Below are 24,025 nucleotides of genomic sequence, written 5' to 3'. Positions count from 1 at the left end.
GCACGTCAGGTGAGGTTAAGCCTCGTCAGCCATCTTTCTGATTGGCTGGAGCCCACGTACCCGCCCCTCCTACCCAGACAGGGCGTTGAGTGGGCTCTACAAGAGATTCTCTGAGATCCACTCAGAGTCTGTGGGCGAGTGCCTAAGCCACTCGACTTCATGCCCACAGTTGGCATGACTGAACCAGTAATTCTCACACCACTTGTCTTATAGCCAAGTGGGCAAATAATCTCATTTGTTTATGGGGAGCCTGTTCAAATATCAAGCTCTGCTGCATAAGGCCACTGAAACAAAGAGGGAAACCTATTGCCTAACAGCCGGCCAAATCAATCCATCCAGCCATCTGTCAGTCTGGGTGCGTCCCAATACTCAAACAAACTCCTCCTTTCCTCCACTCGTCTCCTCCTCCTACCTGGAAGTATAGGGGGAACAGACAACCTCTGTGTGCAACTGCAATGGTGTGCCCACATATTTTGTCCCTCTTCCTCATGTTGCTGCACAAAGTGTTCCGCCCAGTGCAGGCACACCCACAGCACCCACAACAGGCTGAAGGCCCAGTTGAGCTCTTTATCATCACCAATCTCAATGTATTACCTCAGCCACCATTACATTACTCATCACAACATTCATTTTAAAATGACAGAAAAACTGAGTTGAATACTAAATGACTGTAGAGTGTGAAAAATCTAAAAAGGTCAGCTGTAAAGCTGGAAATCTGTAAAAAATCGTGTTTCAACTTCATGTCCAACTTTAAAACCATTCTTAACAGTCAATTTAAAGTTTAATGTCTGAATAAGTTTGTGTTTAGTTACTTTAACTAAGTTACTTTTAGTTACTTTTTAAGGAACTGCGACAGAATTTAGCGCAGATTCAGGTGTGAAAGATGAGAAACATTGCAGTGCTCAGACTGTGAAAAATCCCACTCCTTCATGTGCTGGAGGTACTGAACAGTGTGTTATTCAAGAAAGGGGAAAAGGCTGCAGATCAGGGACAGCGTTTACAAATGGGGGACCTTGCAACCTCGAGCAATCTGGGCTTTTGGGTTTTCAGAGTAGCATAGAATGAAATACAAGTCTCTGTCACAGTGCCCAAGGCAGCCAGTGAATCCACTACATTACATTACATTACATGAATGGCGTTTGGCAGACACTCTTATCCAGAGCATTGTTCAGTTGATTAAACTAAGCAGGAGACAATCCTCCCCTGGAGCAATGCAGGGTTAAGGGCCTTTGTCAAGGGCCCAACGGCTGTGTGGATCTTATCGTGGATACACCGGGGATCGACCCACTGACCCTGCGGGTTCCCAGTCATGTACCTTAACCACTATGCTACAGGCCGCCCACTTCAGCAAACGGAGGCAGTGCGGTTGTGCTGCTTGTTAACATCCTGCAGGCTTTCACTCGGCTCATATAATAGCAGGGAAAAGAGAGGCGCTTGAGGAGTCTTGGTTCTCATTTTGCGGTCTGACCGGCTCCATTAATCACAGAAGCCTTCCGTTTGAATCCATAAGCGCCCGCAGACATGCAAAGTCACTTTCACTGCACCACTTTACGCATGACCACTGCATGCCAAAACCGAGAAGACAATATCGCACACAGCTCCAGGCGCTACGCATTAACATTTATCAAACAATGCGTTGTGTTGGTAACGCTAAATCTATATCATTATTCATATGTTGTAGCGCATTTGGTGAATTTGTGCCTGAAATGATATTAAATTGTCCTCATTGCCACACCCCCACCACCTTCCAAATCAAATCACGAAAGACATAAGCACGTATTTTAATACGTGGGGGGGTATTAAAATGGCATTATCGAACCCCCTCCACTTATAACTATCTGTTTATATCTGTTCAGTCCACCCAGCTTAAAGTGACCTACAGCACCACAGAAACCACCTCTGTGGCACTGCAAAATAATAAGCAATAATAATCAGCAGGAGGTGTTCTCAGTGAGTCCTTGAGCAAGAAGATCCACAGGTTGATCCCAAGACCCTTTTGGTCAGTGATTCCATCAGAGTACTAGTCTCAAATCAGCAGGACATGGTCAGCACTGTTACTGTCCTCAGGATCACAGAGACTAAACAATGTGCTAACCTTACAGTTCCTTTTACTTTTGAGGGCCAGGGGTCGAAAAAAAAACTGAACCTCTAAGACGCTAAGTCCATTGGCAGCTTGAGATGACAACAGAGAGAGCTGTCTGTGGTCTCCATGGAAACTCTGTAATTACTCTCCTGAGACCTGGCCCAAGTGGGTAGAATGCAGAGGCCTGTCTCCCGGCTACAGAGGGGGGAGGTGTGCACACAAAATAACTGGGACCCCTTTCAGCGCATCGAGCCCCCTCCCCCTAAGACAAAACACGATAATGGAGCCACAGCATTTTCAAATGTCAGATGTCAAATAACTCCGCCTTCATTAAAAGCGCAGGTTTCCCCATTCGTGACTTTGCATAAATATGCTGCCTTTTTGAACATTTGGTAAGAAGTGTAAAAGATATACAGATAAGAAATGCACTGAACCGTTTGAGCCAAGCTCAAACTTGCTTGAGAGGAAAGTCCATCAAAACAAGTCCAGAAATATTGCACTGCCATTAAATATATTTATTGTTTATTTTCCACATAAATCAACACATTTACAAAACAGTTAAATATATTCCCTGTTCATAGAAACCCGCCCCCAACCATCCAACCTGCATAGACACTGGTCACAACAACCGGTGGGCAGGTTCCAGGCTCGCATAGTGAGAGAGGGGGAAGTCGTATCAGAGCCTGCCCAGCTGTGGCACTGTTATTCGAGTCTGAGAGTCTGACCAAGCCTTTCAGAAGACCACTGCAGACTGCCTCGTCTTTGTCTTTGCGCTTGCATAGACAAAGGCTCCGTTTCAGACCGCAGTCCCGTGAAGGCGCTGAGGCAGAGAAGAGATCTTATCTTATTCTGCCTTCATCATTTCTGTTCATTGCAACACGCATCGCATGACTGGAACTCGTTTGCACAGGCCAAGAAATCCACTGGACTATGCTTCACTTTATTTCACGTTCATATTTCGTAGCACTCTCCACACCAAAAAAGCAGGCGAAGCAGAGCACGGTTCAGTCGGTCACGTGCAAGTTATGTAACGACCACAGTCAAAATGATTCAAAGATAACTAACTGCCATTGTTCTAAAACGCTGCACCACTGTTTGTGAAGGAAAAGCTGTTTTACTGCAGTTGGCACTGTAGCGGTACAGGGTCCTCCAGTCGGATACCGCTGCAGTTGTGCCTTTCCTACAAAAAACATTCCCGAGACAATGGGACCCAAATGCTGTCCAGAGACAATTCAGATGTGCTGACTCCTCATTGGCCAGCACTGTGGAATGTTCTGGAAGGGCTCAAACACTGCTAATGACATTTTGCACTGCAACCAGGGTGCACAAGTACACACACACACACATACGCACACACACACACAGGGCTAATAAAAAGAGGAGATTAGACAGACAGTAATTAAAACAGTTATAATTTATAGCTGCCTGTGGAGCAGTAGCTGCTACCAGTGGTCTTGCCATTTTACATATCTGCATTTCCAGAGGATCTGCATTACCAGAGACTGCTCTGCAGAGCCATCTATACAGCAGGGGAATCAAAGAGTCAAAAGGTTTAAGGCATCATCATTGAGTCTAAAATTCTATTACTGCGTGTTAGCATAAAACAAGCCAGACCCAGACTGCGACAGGGGAGCCCTGGGTGTATGCACAAACACAAAAGGCTTACTGGGGGCTGCTGTCAATCAGAGCAGTGTGAGGGGGAAGGAGGAGCCATGCTGTCAATCAGAGAGAATAGAGTGGGAGGGGTCACAGCACAGGGAAAGATGGCAGCGGGATTCCAGAATGCACGGAACAGAAAGTTCTGTTGGCGAGAACCAAGAAAAGGCCTCATGTGATTGGCTATCCACAATCTCTTGCAATCCCGCCCCACCACTGATGAAGGACCCCACACACTAAAAAGCAGATTCCCAATTTCTGACATTATGACGATGGTCTAGCACCAAAACATCAAATAAACGCGAACTCACGCTGTGTCTTTTTCTGTTGTTGCATTGAGTTTCTTTCTTTCAGTTTCTGAATTGGGAAAGAAGCGGAGATTGAAAGAAGCGGCCAGTGTCAATTTATATTTCCAGTTTTGTTTACAATCTCAATACATATGAGTTTTGGTGGCTTTGTGATAAAGTATACAGCCTTACGCAAAACAAGCTGTGTTTAGTAAGAAAGCACAAGTATTACTGCGCTGTTACTTTACATCTGGCTTACCGCTCTAGAACGTGTGCAGTCTTAGTCTAATAGCCGCTTGCGGTTCTGCGCACCAAGTGGGGAGGGAGCTGGCGTTGATGACCAGCTTCCATCTGTTTTCTGGTGTCTTGATGAACAGGTGAGGTGGTATCCACACAGCAATGCATGAAAATAAACACCATCTGGAACAGGCATATCGCAGTAAAACACGCAGTTCTTGTGAGAGTGCACAATAAAGTAATGGCACGCATTGCTTCTGAGTGCCTGGGAAGCGTCTTGGCATTTTACTGAGCAATGCTCTTCCACACCGCATACTTTTCTCTCAGCACTAATCGTCTTGATTTGTCTTCTTTAAACTGCTCATTTTACTTTCAGATTAAGAGCAAGTCCTGCGTGGAGTAACACTGTGAGCAATAGGAGCGCATTCTCCTTTTACGGCCAAATGCATTAAGCGCGGTCACAGTCAATGAACGTGAGAATGAAAATGTGAGTTCAAGCACAACTCACAAAGACTCAAAGACAATTTTACCATCATCCGCTGCTAAAAGAGACTGGATTAGCCTCGAGACTCCCCCAGGGAGGGGTGTACCAGCAGAAATCGTGCAGCAAAACATTGTCGCCTGATTTATATGTCTAGTTTAAGTCCTGGATGGCAGATTTGTTTCTTCAATCATAACGGTTTGGCCTTCGGCCCTGGCACTCATCCCATTCTCTTACGGATCATGTACCTGGATTTCTCCAGAATGCCACCTGGATGCAATTTTACTGCACACAGAAAAAGAAAAGGAAAAAGAACTGAGCAACTGTTCTCTGCCAAGCAAGCCTCATGGAAAACTTCTAAAAATCTACATTTTAATCAAAGAGTGGTTGATCATGATGTGAATCACACCACAAAATGACAGCGCACTGTCCACCGTCTCTCTTGAGACTATCTTTGCCTTGCAGTTAATGACAGAAAAGGACACTAAAGTTAAATAAACCCACCATAGATGTATTACAAACCACAAACAATGCATGTGTTCAAGTGACTGGCTATTTCAGCCAATGGGCAAAAATACATGGAATTGGAATGGACGCAGTGGTTACCAGCCTATTAACTGTACAACCATAGTAATTACAGCCAAGGCATGAAGATTGGTCTACAATAAAAGGGTGGGAGGATTAATTAATAATTAATTATTTCAGCTAATTAATGAATGAATTCGCTCAAAAATCATCATAGGACACTACGGCTATTTTTCAATTCATCAACTGAATGTCCATTTAAATGTATTAACTGAAACAGAAATGACCCCAAACGTACTAAACACAGTACTTTCATAAATACAAATACATGGCTTTTTTTGGTATTGCCTCAAGTTATTATTCGCACTGAAGGCCCCAGAACCTAAACTGTCACTGTCTGAATATAGCAACCAGCATTAGAACAAGCTCCAGAAATGCCTGGAAGGTAATTGGCCAGCTCGGCTTCCTGAAATCAGGCTGAAGAGGGGGAATACGGAGGGCAGAGGTGGGTGACACCGAGTCCAACAAAATCCTGTCAAAGGATAAAACGCAGAGCAGCAGACCTCACACACACACACACACACACACAGGGACAGATGGCCCGGCGTCCCACAACACCAGCCGAGGATGAAGGGAGGCTTAAAGCAGGCCCTGGAGCCTGAGCCCTTCCAGCGCTGGAGTCCAGCCCAGAGAATGTGCAGGGTTTTGGAGAAGGAGGAAGAGGAAGGAAGAGGGAGAGAGGCGGAGAAGCGACTCTCCCACCAGGGCTGGAACTCTTCCATTTCTAATGGAGGAAATGGACTGAAATTCAATTTATGGACTGAAAATGAGCCACAAGGTTCCGAGAGGATTGTTTTTCCGCTTTTTTTTTTTTCCGCAAATGAACAGAAATTTCCTGAACTGACTGAACTGAAAGGGAAGTGGCCCCCAGTTCTGACTCCCACAGCTGATCAGGGGAATCGCTCCGCGAGGGGATCGGGTTCAGTCGCTGGCACAGGCTCACCAGCGCGGCTCGGGCCGAAATGAGTTTTGTAGCGAGTGGCGTTTTATTGACCGCGAGTGAGTAATGCGCAGCAGGCGTTACTTAGAGGCGAATGACAAGGCTTTCACCGACACGGGGCGAGCTGCCGTTGACTCCCCAGGCGAAAAGTGAAATATTACTACCCCACTACAAGGACTTCACTTCTCAAAACGCTGAAAAAGGTATGACACTGGCAGTGATGCGTGCAAGAGGTGGAGACAAAATGTAACTCCAGAATGTTCTATTGCCTATTCATATTCTCATTAAACTTAATGACTTTTAAATTACCTGTATTTTGACAGCTTAGAATTAAATGGTTCCAAATTTTTTTGTGAAACAAAAAGCCATTAAGATAAGAACGTAATTTCCCCATGCTAGGGATTTTAAAATATGACAGGGGCAGGTGGCGGGTGTGAACATAATACAAGGCTATTTGTTTGTTTATATACAGTCTAAGGAATGAGTAAAAGCTAACCAGACATTCAGAGATCTTGGAAAAAGTGGGGCGGCCTGTAGCGTAGAGGTTAAGGTAAATGACTGGGACACACAAGGTCGGTGGTTCTAATCCCGGTGTAGCCACATAAGATCCGCACAGCCGTTGGGCCCTTGAGCAAGGCCCTTAACCCTGCACTGCTCCAGGGGAGGATTGTCTCCTGCTTAGTCTAATCAACTGTACACCACTCTGGATAAGAGCATCTGCCAAATGCCAATAATATCAAGTAATGAGATTTCCAGTCCAAAGAAGAACTTGGCCAGACTGTCCTATGCACCAGGTTACACAACAGAAATTGTTCTGTATGAGCATATTAAAGATTACATAAAGAATTAACATTATAATATAAGACTTGATGAGAGAGGTGGAGAAAGTACACCTGTTTATAAGCCAGCACTTGATTCCCACCCGGGTTGCAACTCTTGAAATTGAGGAAATGGACTGAAATTCAATTTATGGACTGAAAAATAGGCACAATGTTCTGAGAGGATTATCTCTCAGCAAATGAACTGTAATTACCTGAACAGACTGAACTGAAATGGAACCGAAATGAAAGATCTGACTCCTACTGCTGCTCACAAAAGTGACTTTATAATACGAGACTTGAGGTTGTGGCTCAATGCCTCAAAGCTACACTACAGCATCTACAAACGGAACTAAAGGTGCAAAAGAAGAAGATTATTCATCGCAAGAGAGCTGTCGTCCTGAACAGCCACCGTGCTCCGCTCACAGAGAATAACCAATCCGTATCTCAAGCTGAAACACATTCCCAGCATCCTCGCTGCTCTACGTACATGCCGCAGTGCACTACAGAGCTGGCAGCTGATGTCAGAACCAAAGAGCCCCCCTGCCCCCTCTCCCCCTGCCCCAAACGCCTACGCTAAACGTCAAGCCATATCATAAAATACACGTCAAAAGAAAAAGTACTCGTTTTTTCCAAGCAGAAAGAACCAGAGTAATCCTCTTGCTGCTTAGATTTTTTCCTGAAAGTGCAATGGCTGCCCTTTCATTGTATTAACGAAACCTCAAGAACAGGCACACAATCAAGCCCTGTTCTCACCCTCAAAAATGTCATTTCCACACTCGTAGTTTGACCATGGTACACATCTGAGTCCTCCGCAGTAGCACAATCTCAAGAGCACACTGGTTTTGATTCTGCATGATCATTTATAGCCATGTTTGTAAAATGCAAATGCAGTTGTTAGTTTTAATGGACTGCCGCATATACTGTATGCAAATGCTTCTGGCTTCAAATTTCTTTTCACTACCGCAGTGTTTTTAGATCCTTTAAGGCACTAAACCAAATGCACTCTGCCTTGAATTCAAGGTTTAACAATATTGTTTCTCCATAGCACAAGTAATAAATATCGGCGATGGCTGACTAGAAAGGTAATTTCCCTTTAGCACATCTCTGAATCTGCATTCCCATCCGCATTCCCTTCAGAGAACAGCCTCAGCAAGCAAGCCTGCTCTTCCATCCACTCCAATGCCCTTTCTGATCCACACCTGTATTGGGCCGTAACAATAAATAACAGCCAGTAGTGCCACAGTAGCTTTTGGAGAAAGAAAAAAATAAGCTTTCGTGGAGAACAGGTGAACATACATTATATTTGTGTAATGAGTAAAATATTAATGCAAATTGATATGTAGATGAATGCACTACACAATTCAGGTCTATGTTGGGATGCTTGTATTATCTGTATACATCAGAATTACAGAATTACAGTGTGTGTGAATATGTGTGTGTGTGTCTGTGTGTGTGTGCCATGTTGTAGTAATAGCATCAGCCAACAGGATAAAAAGAACAATTGCATCTTAAAATGCTCAGAACTACAATGAGAAGTATGCTATATAAAAAGCGTTACTTCCTCAGAGAGAACAGAATAGCATTGTTTTCCCAGGGGAACTACGGTGCAGGAAACACACCACCGAGCTCACCGAGAGGAAGGATCCACAGGCGCTGGTGAAAGATGAGGTTTCCTCCAGCCGGGAGGCCGCCGCCAGTATTCCCCGGAACGCCAGGAGCATTTCATTTGGTAGGTTTCCACTCATGGTGGGAACGAGAAGAGACCACCAGGGCAAGAGCCTGTTCCAGCACCCCCAGTTCCCCCCACTCCCTGTAGTCAGGGAGGTGTCCCGTTCCCCACACACTACCAGGGCCTTGGTGGGGGGATGGGCGGGCCTCCAGCGGACTCTCGGCCGGCTTCACAGGGGGCGAGGGCGAGACAGGGGAGAGATGCCCCGTAGACACACCTGGGAGGAGGACCTCTCCTCTGTGAGAAGGAGGAGGAGGAGGGCTTGGCACTGAGGTAGCTAATCCTGAGCCAGTGAGGAGTCGTGACAGACTAATCTCCCTCCTTGGGATCAGAGCCAGCGTGCTGTTAGGTAACTCTGTGATATAACACCCTCCACAGGCTCCTAAAGAGCGAGAGAACATGGAGTGATGAAGTTCTGCTTCCCAGACGTTCCTTCTAAAATTACCCTATGGATACCCTATGGATGAAATGACGTTGCCATGTAGAAAAGTCTAATAGTCTAAAGTTACGTAAGTCTTTACTCAACCTCTAAGGCTCGGAAAGCAATTTCCCCCAGTGTTTCCCCCAGATAAGTGCATGTAGAGAGTGATAAGATCACGGGAGGGAAAGGGCTGGTGTGTATAACATGCAGGGCGTTCCTTTGGGGTCTTTCATGAGCACCACATAGGCAGTACAGACAAAGGCAGAAAGAAGGCGGGGGGCCAGGGTGGGGACGTCTCTGTCTGACTTAGTTCTCTTGGCTCAGTAAGCAATAATACGTTCACACGTGCAATGACGCGGCAACGCTATTTTGCAGGAGGGAGAGGTCAGAGGTCACGGCACTGTGACCTCTCATCGAAACGATGCCAACAGCAACAGCAACTCTCTCTCTCACATCTGTGCCAGGAGACCTGCGAGCCAGGCCTGGCCACGGTGTGTGATCCATCAATCAACCTGAGAGGAAGTACGACTAACGACAAGCGCAGGGTTAGTAGGAGCCAGAGGGGGCACCAGAGAGGTAAGTCTCCCTTTGCACACAGCCCTTCACTAGAATGCATTAGAAACCATCTCACTGCTACCTGAGAGTCACCCCACTCCCTGTATTCAGACAGAGCTACCAATCCAATTATTTCCTGTACACTCCCTGCTTCACCTCTGATGTGTTAATCCCTCAGGAGCTAATGCCTGTTTTGTTCATAGCTCCAAAAGAAATCACACCTCATTAACAGCACACCTAGTGACATTGCACCAAGCTCAAACAGCCTAGAGAGGAAAACACAAAAACATATGTTTGTTGATACAGGGATTACAAATTAGCATTGCTAGCATGGCCTTCAAAAACAAGGCCAGGGCCAGAAGAGCATTACCTTACTGTAAACCGGTGAGCCAAATTTGCTTCTCAAGCACGAGGGAAGCTCTTTGCCCTCTCGATATTTCTGCTCAAAGTTAAGCTCCATCAAACTACTCATGCTCACGGCTGGGGTGTTAACCCGCTGACGTGTAGGTTCAAGCGCCGCTTTTGAGGTGTGGCATAATTCTCAAAGATAAATGAGAGGTGTCACTTTGTAGGCATTTTTATTAAATATAACTCTGTCCCGCTATCCTCCTGAATAGAAATACTGTACATGCGCCGTTTCACAGACGAGGCCTTGACAGGAAACATGACAGGAAACACCCAGGGAGCCTGGAGAGAGGAGGTAAGGCTGAGAGTACGAACTGGTATTTTCCACCATACGTTCCTGGCAGCCATGATGAATGTGTATCTCCTCTTTAATGTCACCTCAAACGACAGGGGTTTCAAGACAACATCTGCACCGACGCAGACATCGTGCGAATGAGAGACAAACAGAAGAAAAGAACAAGGCCGAAGTCAACCAGTTTTCTTAAGGATGAAGATGCGAGCATTGATGAGTCATCCTGTGGTCTGGTCCAGTGGACACACAGCATCTCTTCCCAATTGCAGCACAGTGAACCGCCCTCACGGCCAAGCAAAGTGTTCCGCTCTCAGGGTTAATGAAAGGAGGAGAAGGTTGTGAGGTCAAACCTGATTTATACTCCTTCAGGCACTCCTCTGGATCGGACGCCAGATGGCAGATTCTGTGCCAGAGCGTCGTGAATACTGCCCTATGAGTGAATGATCTCTGGCAACAGAGCCCCGCGGACAGGGCGACCACCCGCCCGCAGGTGTAAATAATGTTCAAACGGGCCGGGGCAACTGCGCTCTCTGCTGCACCCCATTTCAGGTTCCAGTTTCACTCTGCTGTACTGACCGCTTGGATTGGATACAAAACCACCACATGGTTGTGCATTGTCACACTTATTCACTTACATGCTTATTCACATTGGGCTAGTCTGCTGGCTAAGGAAGTTATTATAGCATTGCAAGCTATCCAATAAGGATAGCCGTGTATCCAATAAGGGATCGATACGGCACAATGACCCCTGAACCTGAAATAGGTGCCGCTGCGAGGGCAGTTACGCTGGCATAACATGGCATGATGGGAAAAATAGAGGTGATACAGGAACCCTCAGAGACAGAGGGATAGGTAGAAAGGGAGAGAGAAAGAGAGAGGGAATGAGAGGGAGGCTGAGTTTCTATTCGCAAGTCACATGTACTACAACAGCTAACCACCTTTCCCCCACTCCCTGCAGCAAGCTGTCACTCACCTGTCTCCGAGCAATGGGTACGGCAAGGGAGAGGGGGAGGATCCTCCAAATCCAAGGCAGGGAGAAAGTCCAGGCTCAGCGGTAGCATCCACACCGAGGCGTGCACTCAGAGAGAGAGCGACGAGTGGTTCCAGCACATTCTGAGCTGCAGAGAAAGTGCTGCGCTCATGCACACAGGAAGCTGGGCCCTCGTGCCGTGCAGAAATGGATGTGCACACTTCAACGGCTCACTAACCAGAATAGACCAAGCTTCAGTGCCCAGGCCTGCTTTCTGCAAAAACACGGCTGACGCGGCGCCTTCACCCCGTCTGATTATCGTCCAATGGCCATGGAGTTTCGCCTCTACCTTAGAAACTTCCGGAGAGGCTGGGGGAGGGGGGCCTGGCAGCTGGGGCTGTGACCCAGGCCTTCTCAGGCAGAGGAGACGTCTGTCACATCGTGTCAACATAAGCAGCCAGGGTAATCGGCTCAGAAATATAGGCGACAGATGCATTGCACAACACAGGACAGCGAAGTTTCTGAACTGCAGCAGTGTGTTATAATGATACGGGAACTGTGCTTCCTGAACACTGCTGTTATTCTTTTGGGCAAGGCAGTTAAACTGCACCGCATCAGGAAAAAAACCCCTGCTGTAAAAATGGATTGAACATAAAAATGTAAGCTATGCAAGTCCCTCTGGATAGAAAGCACCCAGATAAGTGAACAAAATGGCTAAATTATCCTCCAAGTCATACCAATTTCAACCATCCAATGTAATGATGGTTTATGCTCGTGTTATAGAAATAGAAATACTATCACTTCCCACCAAGAGGGGGAGTGATTTCACTCCGATATTGTGATTTGAATCTGCGACTCAAGCAAGACATAACCTGTGAGGAAGTGTTATGTCATGTCTGTTACTGGATCCATATGAAAAGCCCAGGCGTGTTTTCCTGTTTATGAAAGGAAAGATGAAATTGTTCACCAAAAATAGGCTTGTTTTGGTCAGACCGCTGTAAAATCATAAGCTGAGAGTTATTCTTAGCTTTTTAAGTAATGTTCTTAAAAACGTATTAATTTTTTGTCTGCTGTGCAGAGAAATGTAGGCTTAGCCACTCAAAAATATGAAAATATTAATATGGCAGTATGCAAAAGTCCTACGGAATATTTTCAAAGCAGTATTCCTCCATCAGCCCATACACATTGAAGCACATTTGCTTATGCAAAAGACCCTTGAATCTCCCCACACGCTGAAAAATGATTTCAAGCAGTGAGATTGTTTGTTTTTTTCTCCACATTAACATGAGGACTCAGGTGCAGGGAGGAAATTTACAAAATTTACAAACCGCTTTATGGCATGGTCCTTTCGGTCAGACAGCCCTTTATCTCTCTGTAGATGAACCGCGGCAGGAAGCCGTTTGCAATGGACAAGAGGAGCGCAGACTGAATTAAGACCAGGACCTAACAGTGCACCCATCACACCATCAAATGACATCAGCTGCACTGGTCTACTCGGCACTGCTAATAAAACGCATGGGCCAAGTAGGTTTCTTTTTTTTCTTTTTTTATTTCAGATTTTTCCCTTTTTTTCCCAATTTGGTAGCCAATTGTACCCCATCTAATCCAATTAGTGTTAGCTGGGGGATACACCGCCCACACCCCATCCCTTGGCGGCCTGAAGGAGAGCAACACGCCTTCTTCAAGCCGTCTCGTCTCATGCTCGTGACCGTGATTCCGAGGCGCCCGGGGTGCTGTTGTGCGCGGCGATCCGCTAACCCTAGTCCCTCCCTCTGGAGCAGTGAGCCAATTATGCCACTCCACGAGAGCCGGCCAAACTTGGCTTCTCGGTGTGCAACTGCAACGAACTGCAACCGCAAGTCCGCTGCATCTTGGCCTGTTGCGCCACCGCGTCTCCTCCTGAGTAGGTTTCTGTGCTTAAACACATTGTCAGTGTTTTTCAGAAGTGCGTATGCAGCAGACATGCAAAAGCTGCAGGCTAACTGGCAATCCAGGGTTATTAAGAGCAGAGACGCTGCACCTCTACTGAATTCACCAGCACTTCCACAAACATCAGAGGAAAATAAGGACGGAGAAAAATGGCACGGCGGCATTATTTAACGAAATTGGCATCGATCATGTTTTCACCAGGGCAGGTGCGGGCTATACCATGTGAATACCACAGAGTGCCACTGCTTACCCCCCGGGCCACTGTGTTCCTGGGCGAAACCCGGTAACCTGCCAATCGTAAGCCCAGTACTCAAAGTTAAGATTTTATGAGCTTCAGCCAAATCAACGATACCTGCGGAAGCATCTTCACCAATGACTAGTTTCTCCTCCGCAGAACTGAATTCATGCAGTTCTTTATTACAGTATTGGTTTTATTTAACGAGTAATAGAACATTATGTCTTGCTTTGGCTCTCACAGTCGATTGATTGCATCTACATTTGGCTTCTGTGGCTGTACCGTGTTCGGTACTTTGTTGGCTGCTATTTAAGAATCTGCTACAGTAAATGCCTCCATGTAAAACGCTACAATGGAAACAAGGCACATTTATAATGATAATGCTAATCCTCAAATAAGTAGGGGCGGCCAGTAGTGGTTAAGGTAAATGACTGGGACACGCAAGGTTGGTGGTTCTAATCCAGATCCGCACAGCCGTTGGGCCCTTAACCCTGCATTGCTCCAGGGGAAGATTGTCTCCTGCTTAGTCTAATCAACTGTACGTCGCTCTGCCAAATGCCAATAATGTAAGTATATTTTCCCATTTAGATATTACTATTAGTGTACAAGTGTTGCTAGAAATGTCTGACACACCTGGTAAGTATATTGTAAATATTGTAATTGGTCAGTAGTATGGTTAAATGATTCTGAATATTACTTCAGCTAAGTTCTCAAGGATAGAATTAAGTAGGCTAGGTCCTTTTTCAGTGGAAACCTGAATTCAAATGTTTGTACTTTTAATAAAAATTTGATTTGAGCCTTTTAAAGCTGCATGTTTCAAAAACATCATCAATCAAACCCTTTTCTGAAAGTCTGCATTTCTGTGGCGATGAACATAGATTAAAAAACGGATTTGGCATGGGAAATGAGAGACGTTCACGCAAGATAGCCTGCCTTAATTGACATAATGCTCTTCCTCTGTATCCCCATTGACAAAGCTACACCGAAGTAATCCGTTCTATTCACTTCAGAACACTAAGGGGTAAGAGAAGTTGTTATGTTTTGCCGTTTAGACAAACCAGGTCCTCCACCTTAAAGGTTTGCACTCTGCTTGTTGAGCCAATCAAAAGGCACAGATATGAGCAGGTTTGAGGCAACTGTATATCAGTCTTGTTGATACAGCCAGCCTTCATACTGAGCTGCAACATTGCATTCACTTGCACCCCTACTTAATGAGGTCAGTAGTGAGGAAGCCTTTCTTTCAATTGGCATGTAAGCCCAGCGTTGGGCCAAAAAGTGACTCGAAATCACAATGTTGCCATCAGTCAATTCCATATTCTAATTCTGTACTTTCTAGTAGCCTCCAATCTGGCCTGATGACTAAGCTGCCAAGTTTTGAAAGATGTTACAATCAATATATGGAGCTTAATTGGTAAATTAATTGGTCAATTAAAGCACCTTATCACACAGTTGCATCTAAACTGGATTTTTAGATAAAAGCAAAAAGAACAAGAGGAGTTGAGGGTCGATGGTCCATTTACCATCACAGTATTATGACATATTCATGTGTGGTTTTGAGCAAGCGTTATTAGCTACTGAGTATATAAAGAGCCCAGTGAAAATGTTCAATCTGCATTAAAGAAAACCATACATACATAAATACAAAAAAAGGACAAACAGACAATGTTTTTGCACAACACCGACAATACATGTCCCACTACTTTACGATAGCCACCGTTGCCACGCAACAAGCGCACCAATCAGATGGCCAGACCAGTGCAAGGCTCAAACAGCACCACATCTCACTATCACAGAACAGACTTTTACGAGTACCAGTGACTCCCTTTAGGGACCATGAAACCATAAAATGGTGCCAGATGTTCCTGACTGAAATAAAGCCCTGACTAAAGCAGCCAAGGCCTACTTCATTTCCTGTTTTTCACTGCCAATGCTTCATTCTACTCTGAGCAGACTAGACTAAAGTTGAATTGCAAAAAGTACTGAGTGATGACTTTAAAGTTATGAGGATTTGTCTCACATACAAGTAAATGGGCCTGGCCACACTACACAAAAAGCACCCAATTGCAAATTGACTGACCAGGAATAAGCGGGTTAGATAATGGATGTATGGATGACGGATGGATGGAAGCATAAAGCATCTCATAGTAGGAGGTCTAGTTTACCCTATGATTCCCCTGTACACAGTGTTGTGTGCCTGACGGAGGGCAGCAGTCCAGTATAACAGTTAGGAAGCTGCACTTTCAGCATAACACCGAAGTACAGGTTCCATTGTACTGTTGAGCCAGGAACTTGTTAAGTAAACATCCAGCTGTATAAATGAACTGAATGTGAAATAATGTTAGCTGTGTAAGTTGCTGAGGATAAGAGCATCTCTTAAATGTCTGAAATGGTAATTATGAGCCAAACTGATCGTAGATCAGTGCTTGACTCTGAGCACTGGTCTTGTTCATTCTGGTTTTAAGAGCAGGGTCCAGACACCCTTCGTTTTCATTAATATCAATGCTAATGCCTGGACCTCATGCACAAGCACAGCTTTCCCTACAGCGCTCCACAGTGCCTGCACAAACAACTGGCAGTATTTACATAATTGAGATAATGAAGACCACTCCGCCTCCTTCAGCTCACATAGCAGAGCCTGAGCCAGCGTGTCATAAGCCATGACTCTCATTCAGTACACATAAGAGGTTCTCCTTCGTGGTTAAAGAAAAGGCCACAAAATAACGCTAAGACCTGTCTAACAGCACACATTTCACTCGGAGAACCCTAAGGACTTCATTAACTAGTGACATTTCCGGAAAAAAAATCCGCAGGTTGCAAGGTTATTAACAATAAAATCTCATGTTTTTTTTTCAAGAGCTGAAATTTGATTATTTCAAATAATAAATGACAGTGGCGTGAAGGAGCATGAGCAATGAATGCAAGATTCTGTTCTATTGTTATGTTCATTGTCAGGGACGTGAAAAGAAGCTAGTCAGCCATATGGAGCAATTTTCTGTTACTGCAGAACAGATAACGCGGTCTGGCGATGACTTGCAAACAGCTCCGCCTAGATCAGATCAGATGCAACGCTTGTGAAAGACTCACCCTCCGTCAGGATAAAATCCTCATCCTTTTCTGTTGCTGTAAAGTGTTTAATGGCAGCTCAGTGGGAGGAAAGGCAGATACTGCAGTGTGCAGATACAGCCTGGTCAGTCCCGGCTATTCTCTCCGCACCACCGACGTTAACACATCCATCACAGATTTCATTTGCATCATACAAAGTGATCTGCAGGGGCCAGACCTTCAAAAGCTGCGGCATGTGTACATAGGGGAATATCTTTTGTGATTGTACATGTTTTTATCATATCTAATATCTTAAATCTCAGGTACTGAGCATAGGGCATAGTGGGGCCATGCCTTATGGAGCTCGATCATGGATTTTTCCTCATGTGCACTGACATTTAATAGTTTTTTTTTTGTTTTGTTTCTGATCTCAGTCCTACAGTGCCTGACCCACTTCAGTGTTCAGTGTTCAGTGTTCAGTGGAGGAGCTCCAGGCTCCAGCAGTGTGCAGGCCTCTTGTCTGCTAGACTTGTGTCTGGAACCAGGGAAAGCAGGCTGTGTTTTGAAACCCGATGCCCAGGTTGACGCACCGCTGCAGTCCGGGGTGGGCGTTCCGGTCTCTTTCCCAGACCTTTTCCTCTCTGCGGGGTCCCAAAGCTCGCCCGGCCGCAGGCAGGAACAGGTACAGCGTTCAGTGGAGTCTCCAGGAATGTGGGCGGCCACACAGAAACATGTACGTAGAAACATATCTCTTCCTTTCAAATTTGCACGACATTCCTAACCAGTACAGTATTCTGCCAGCTAACAGTGTATGAAACCTGATAGCCAGGGCCCCATGGAGGCCGGAATACCGTAATTATGATATAATCGCTTCTGTCATCTTCATATGAAAAACTGAGACCTGCTCCCGTACCATTGCTAGTACTTTTCTTGTAAGATTCTTTCTGTCGAATATGAGGCCTACATAAGGTTTTCTCAAGCATACTATACATGAAAAAAGCATATTCATTTTCCAGTCACGCTCCCTTAATAATGAATCCCCCATCTGAAAAAGTAGCATTTTCAGGAGAAAGACAGCAGCTGTGAAGTGATCATTAGCGCTTTCATTAATACTGCGTTCTCCAAACATTTCAGCTGGAAAATCTGCTCACTGTAAAAATAAGGATGAAAGCAGTGTCTTGGTACGGTGTACGTGAGATATATGGCCAATGTGTAAGTATGGTCATTATAGAAAGTGTGGTCAGTGTCTTAGTATGGTAATTGTGCTAGATTGGTAAATGTGTTGGTACTGTATATTAAGTGTGCAGGTGCAGTCAATGCAGTGGCATGGTTACTGTGTTAATGCTGTCGGTGTGGAGGTGAATTTAGTATGGTATTGCATGTATGGCATGGTAAACCAGAAAGCCACTGAGGTCATTCAGAACTGTATAGGTAAGGCAACACTAACCTGATCACAGAGCACAGTAAAAGCTACCTGATTATGAAATCTCTCCCATTGCAAGGCCTTAGCTCATGACGAAAACTGATTAAATGCCTACTTATGCACTTTGTGTTGTACATCACTCTGGATAAGAGCTCCTGCAAAATGCCTGTAATGTGACGTAACATGCAGCTCAGACTCATGGGGAACCCCAGCTCTGGCTAATCCTCCAGGGGAATCCATGCCCATGGATATCCCATCACTTTATTTTTTATTTTTTTATTTACCAGGGACAATGCACATGAATCAATATTTTCAGCTTCCACATCAAACAATGGCACATATGGGCACAATGTGCCAATTTATATTTAGCGAATGAGCTCATTTTCATCTGTAGTCCCTAACCTGCATGTCTTTGGATTGTGCAGAGAACATGCAAACTCCACACAGAAAGGCCCGGGCGGGCCTCGAACCCAGGACCTTCTGGCTGTGACCTTCTTGCCGTATCGCCCTCACGCAGCAGTTGGCAGAGAAGAGAGAATGTGACTGCACTGGAACCAGGCTTTTCATCAGACGAGAAAGCTTGTCAACGGGAAGCCAAGAATTATTCATCAAAGCCTTCCTAAAACTTCAGGGGGAAAAGCAAAGTCTCCCCACTTTCAGACCTCAGTTCCGTCTGTACATTCATCAGGACGACCAGATGAGCCCTCTGATCCTGCCTGGCTCTTAATTACACACAGGAAATGGGCCTATCAGAGAGAGCACTGCCCTGGCTTTGTGTGTCAGGACGCACGTATCAATGTGTTCCAAGGCCGAAGCACATTAATTTCCTGCCCATCATACCAGGCATAGCACACTATACCAGGCACAGCATGTAAACACACAGCGTGTAAACACACAGAACTACAGCAAACACACAGTGTGTAAACACACAGAACTACAGCAAACACACAGTGTGTAAACACACAGAACTACAGCACACACAGCATGTAAACACACAGAACTACAGCAAACACACAGCGTGTAAACACACAGAGCTACAGCACACACACAGTGTGTAAACACACAGAACTACAGCACACACAGCATATAAACACACAGACCTACAGCACACATATAGCATGTAAACACACACAACTACAGCACACACACAGTGTGTAAACACACAGAGCTACAGCACACGCAGCATATAAACACACAGAGCTACAGCACACGCAGCATATAAACACACAGAACTACAGCACACACACAGTGTGTAAACACACAGAACTACAGCACACATATAGCATGTAAACACACAGACCTACAGCACACACAGCGTGTAAACACACAGAACTACAGCACACATATAGCATGTAAACACACAGAGCTACAGCACACACACAGTGTGTGAACACACAGAACTACAGCACACACACAGTGTGTAAACACACAGAACTACAGCACACACAGCATGTAAACACACAGAACTACAGCACAGAGAGCATGTAAACACACAGAATAACAGCACAGACAGCAGGTAAAAACACATAACTACATCACACACACAGCACTGCAAACACACATAACTACAGCACACACACAGCACTGCAAACACACAGAACTACAGCACACACACAGCACTGCAAACACATAGACCTACAGCACACACACAGCACTGCAAACACACAGAACTACAGCACACACACAGCACTGCGAACACACCCACTCTAGTATACCCACAAAACAATAGAATACTCACAAAGACGAACACTCCTGCATATGTGCAGAACTCAAGCACTAGCACACATGCAGTACAGAACCGTACCCTGGCACATGTGTAACACTCCCAGCACACAAAATGAAACCCACAGCATCTCAGTTGCCATCTTTTCCCACGCACTGCAAGCCCACTGTACTCTCAGGCAATGGTGAACCTAGGCTGCTGTGATCGCTAACGACAGTGTAAGCACTGCTGCAGCGCGATGCCAGCAGGGGATGCTGGGAGCCAGTGGTGCATTGGGGCCCGCCGTCTGCTGCCTGAGATAAATATTTCACATGCTCCACACAGGGGGAGACCAGACGAACTGTGGCAGGGAGGTCTCACAGAAGCCCTGCCGAAAATACCCAATAACTCACTGCAGAGATAACACAGACTTCACGCTGGCGATAATATACAACTTCCACATGTGGTCCATTCACAAAATACAGAGCCACCCTGTTGACCTTATAACATGTACAATACATGTATTGACTGAGACACTGATGTGAGACTGACTGTCTTCAACTTAATTTCTACAAATATTAGAATATTGGTTAATAGTATTGCCTTAAAATGATTTACCAACTCTGTGTTAAGTCTGGCTTGGGCCTTTGGTTATCAATATGGATATTTTTATTATTAAAATAGCTGCACTATACCTACAATGTCCATGCATTTTCAGCTACAGCCCATAGGTGAGTACCAAGTGGTCAGAAACATTAATGTATTATTATTTCCTGTATACTGACGAGTAGTATCTGATTACAGACTCATTGCTTCAACTAGCAAAGGTTTTTTGTTTTTTTTAACAGACAGAATAACTGAATACCTAATTATCTTTTGCAACGATAACTAGGGGAATGAAAATGGGTAGGAGTGTGAGGACTACATACCCAATCAGATGCAGGTGGATGATTACATAGCCATATAGCCAGTTTTCACTGTAATGAGCTTTGAATTATTCTTAACTGAACAATTTCTCATTTCTATTGAGAAATGATTTGGCATCTCATGGCCATGTTATGTCAGAAATAGCATTGTAGGCGTTGAAGTATAATGTCCCATTCACATCCTGGGACTGTGCCACTCATTATTTGTGCTACAAGGGAGACTGACAGGTGAAATCGACGAGGCCCTAATTGCTGAAAGTGTAGAAACCTGGTCACTGAAACTCAATGAACCAGGCCTGCATTGCACTAAGATACGTTTACATTTAATTCTGAAAGAATATGTCAGCAACTAACAATGAACATTGACTTATTACGAGATTGGCTGCGGCTAAAATGAGCGAACAGATGGGTCCTCCGGGAACCGCTCCGCTTCTTAGCGGACAGGGGTCTGTTATTAGCCTTCACTCCGCGATTGATCTCTCCACTGCGCGTCAAATCAAACGCAATGCTTCTCGTTATTATCGCTACGTCATCGAACAATGTAATTTGCTGAGTCTAGCTTGAAGCGCAGTGGACATTGTACATCTTCAAATATGAATGATACAGACAAAAGTAAATCAATTAAGCCAATAAACAATCATTTTAAATATTTAGCTTTTTTGACTGCATGTGTTTATAACCAACACATGTGCGACAGATCAAAATTCATACAAATCTGCCTTACCTAGTCTTTGTAGATGACAAATGACAGTGACTAAGCAGACATGTACACCAATAGAAATATCACTCTCTCTCAGTATCAGTGTTGCGTTTTGAATACAATATGAGCAACCTACAGTAGCCTACTTATAACTTATTTGTTTATTTATTTTGCTGATATACAATATTGTTACTTTAATATGTTCTCCTGTGAATATTTCTAGCATGGTCTTATTTTTCTGTGCATTACCGTATTATTTAGGTTACTATTTAGGTTTGACGACAGGGCGGAAACTACTGTTTTCTGTGTTTTGCGCAACCTCACCTAGTACATGCGCTTGCGTGCATACTACATCTTCTGTGCATCCTTATGAATGGAAGCATATTATTTTAGAGTGAAGCATGCAGTCGATTCCCTTTTCTTGTGCAGCCCCCCAATGTTAATAGTATGGTACATAATGCAATTTGAAAATAATGATCATGATTCTCGTATTATAAAAAACGCAAAATAACAGTGCGGTTCAGATAGAAAACGATCCAGAACACCCTGGCTAAAACAAACTCGTAGGTAGTTTGGTAGTTGGCAATAGAGTGTGATACTTCAGGAATAAGAATACAGTAATAAACAATAAATCTATTCCCAGCTTGTGCCAGTAATTTACGATACTGTAACTTCAAAGGGGCAACAGTGTATCCATACTTCCACAGTGAGCGATAGCCACCTACTGTACAGTTGCATGGACTGATAAAAATGATAGCTTGTAAATTTTATCACATTGGCTCCAGCATCATATCAGTTGCGATCTACAAGTGTCAAATGTATAATGAACCAGCAGGTAAGGGGCCTGTACACATTAACAGACCGCCTATTGAATCTACTAACGTAGTTTCTGCATAGTATCAACTCACGGAATCGCTGGCATTCTTGCGTAACTGTTCTTCTCCTCCTCCACCGCCGTCGGAGTCCATCGCCAGCCTTTCGAAACACGCCGACCCCAGAGACGAGCTTTTGTGGTGGGACAGCACCAAATGGGAGAGCGTGGGCTTCGGACTTCCACGTCCAAGCATCTCAGCTTTAACTGTCGTTTCTGCACGTGCGGTTCCGAGCTGTTGCAGTCTCTGCACTTTGCTGCAGTCAGGAGTCGGTTTGCTGCAGAGAGACTTATCTCCATCGAGAGGTGGAGGTAGGGGGGCAGAGCAGCAAAGATTAGGCTGCGAGGAAGATAGGACTCGGTCTAAAACCTCCTTCTTTTTCCTCTTAAACATCCACATTCCCGTCTCCCTTTTCCCGTCTGCACCGCGGCGATCAGAGCCCAGCTTTGGGCTCAAAAAGGGTTTGGTTTTCTCTTGAAAATTCTTCCACATTCGTCTTTGACGGGACAGCTCTGGCTCTACAGACTTACTATCCTGGGGCATACCTTCCATACTCCGCGACACCCTCCTGTCACTGGCGAGCGAAGTGAACAATACAGTCGCGGACCTGAGAGAGAACACCTAGATTACCAATTCCAACAGCTAATCTTTTCTTGCTCGAAACAAATCTGTTACCTCCCTGGTGCCTGGCACTGCAATTTTATAGTTAGGGGCCGCGGACAGGGGGAGGTGGGTTCCTGGCGGAAGTATATAGCTGTCGGTTAACAAATGTGAATGCGTATGCTGAAAAGATGTAGCAAGGACCGAGAACACTGAAGTTAGTAAATATGAATATACACACGTGTTTGTCGTGAAAGTGAGATATCGAGAACTGTGAAAACGCATATAAACGCGTATAAAGTACTGGAAAGGTAATGATGTGGGTAACCTTTAAAGATAGTGTGAATAATTCAAGCACCCAAAATAGTTTATTTATATTTTAATGTATTTTTATTTTTCTTGCTTGCAGCGAAAGGTCAGGATTTTGTGCCTCGCCCTCCAGTGGATGCTTCTCGCTAATACAGAAAAAAAGTTATTTATGCATTTGCTTATTTACAGAGCGTATAGAAAACAAATAGAAAGGTTATCAGTTTTCCTAAATATATATATTTTTTTTTGTGCGAATATTATTAGTATTCGTACAATATCATATTATTAAAAACTTGCGCATAATAAGACATGCATTGCCCTTGTAACAGTGCTGTAGCCTAAATGTTAAATGTTGGTTAAGTGTTGGCTTTTATATAGCACCTTTATCCAAAGCGCTGTACAATCGATGCTTCTCATCCATTCATACACACACCAACGGCGATTGGCTACCGTGCAAGATACCACCCAGTTCGTCATAAGCATTTGGGGGTTAGGTGTCTTGCTCACAGACATTTCGACACATCCAGGGTGGGAATCGATCCGGTAACTCTCTGACTGCCAGACGATTGCTCTTACCGCCTGGAAATCTGTAACACAAACAATCTGAAAGTTTAATGTCAATGCAATAACAGAAAGACAATAAAATAGTTAAGAGAGAGGATTTTTATCGTCCTGTGTGCGTGCCCTATGCTCTTCAGCATTTACTTATAAACTATCAGTGCTTCATTCATTATTTCTTAGCATAGCTAGCATCAGATGGACTTTTCCTGTTGCCCTAGTTTCAAGTGCATCAGTGGATAATGCATTTCAGGGGATTTGATCTTT

At 44.7% G+C, this 24,025-nt stretch overlaps 1 protein-coding gene across 5 annotated transcripts in view; it reads right to left on the bottom strand.

Annotated features, from left to right (window-relative positions):
* mctp1b (multiple C2 domains, transmembrane 1b) overlaps positions 1-22,944 on the bottom strand; it is a 123,094-nt gene extending 100,150 nt beyond the window's left edge. For 4 of the 5 annotated variants that reach the window (XM_061262493.1, XM_061262494.1, XM_061262495.1 and 1 more), the window contains exon 1: positions 22,328-22,944. In XM_061262493.1, the coding sequence (XP_061118477.1) occupies positions 22,328-22,843 (516 nt within the window). In that variant the 5' untranslated portion in view covers positions 22,844-22,944. Of the gene's footprint in view, positions 1-11,465; positions 11,578-22,327 lie in introns of those variants that run through there. The other variant, XM_061262498.1, reaches the window with a different exon arrangement.
* Positions 22,945-24,025: the final 1,081 nt, after the last annotated feature.

Source organism: Conger conger, chromosome 12 (assembly GCF_963514075.1).
Source record: "Conger conger chromosome 12, fConCon1.1, whole genome shotgun sequence".
Lineage (NCBI taxonomy): Eukaryota > Metazoa > Chordata > Actinopteri > Anguilliformes > Congridae > Conger > Conger conger.
The sequence above is the reverse complement of the archived record's forward strand: the minus strand, read 5'-3'. Positions and strand labels throughout refer to the sequence as shown.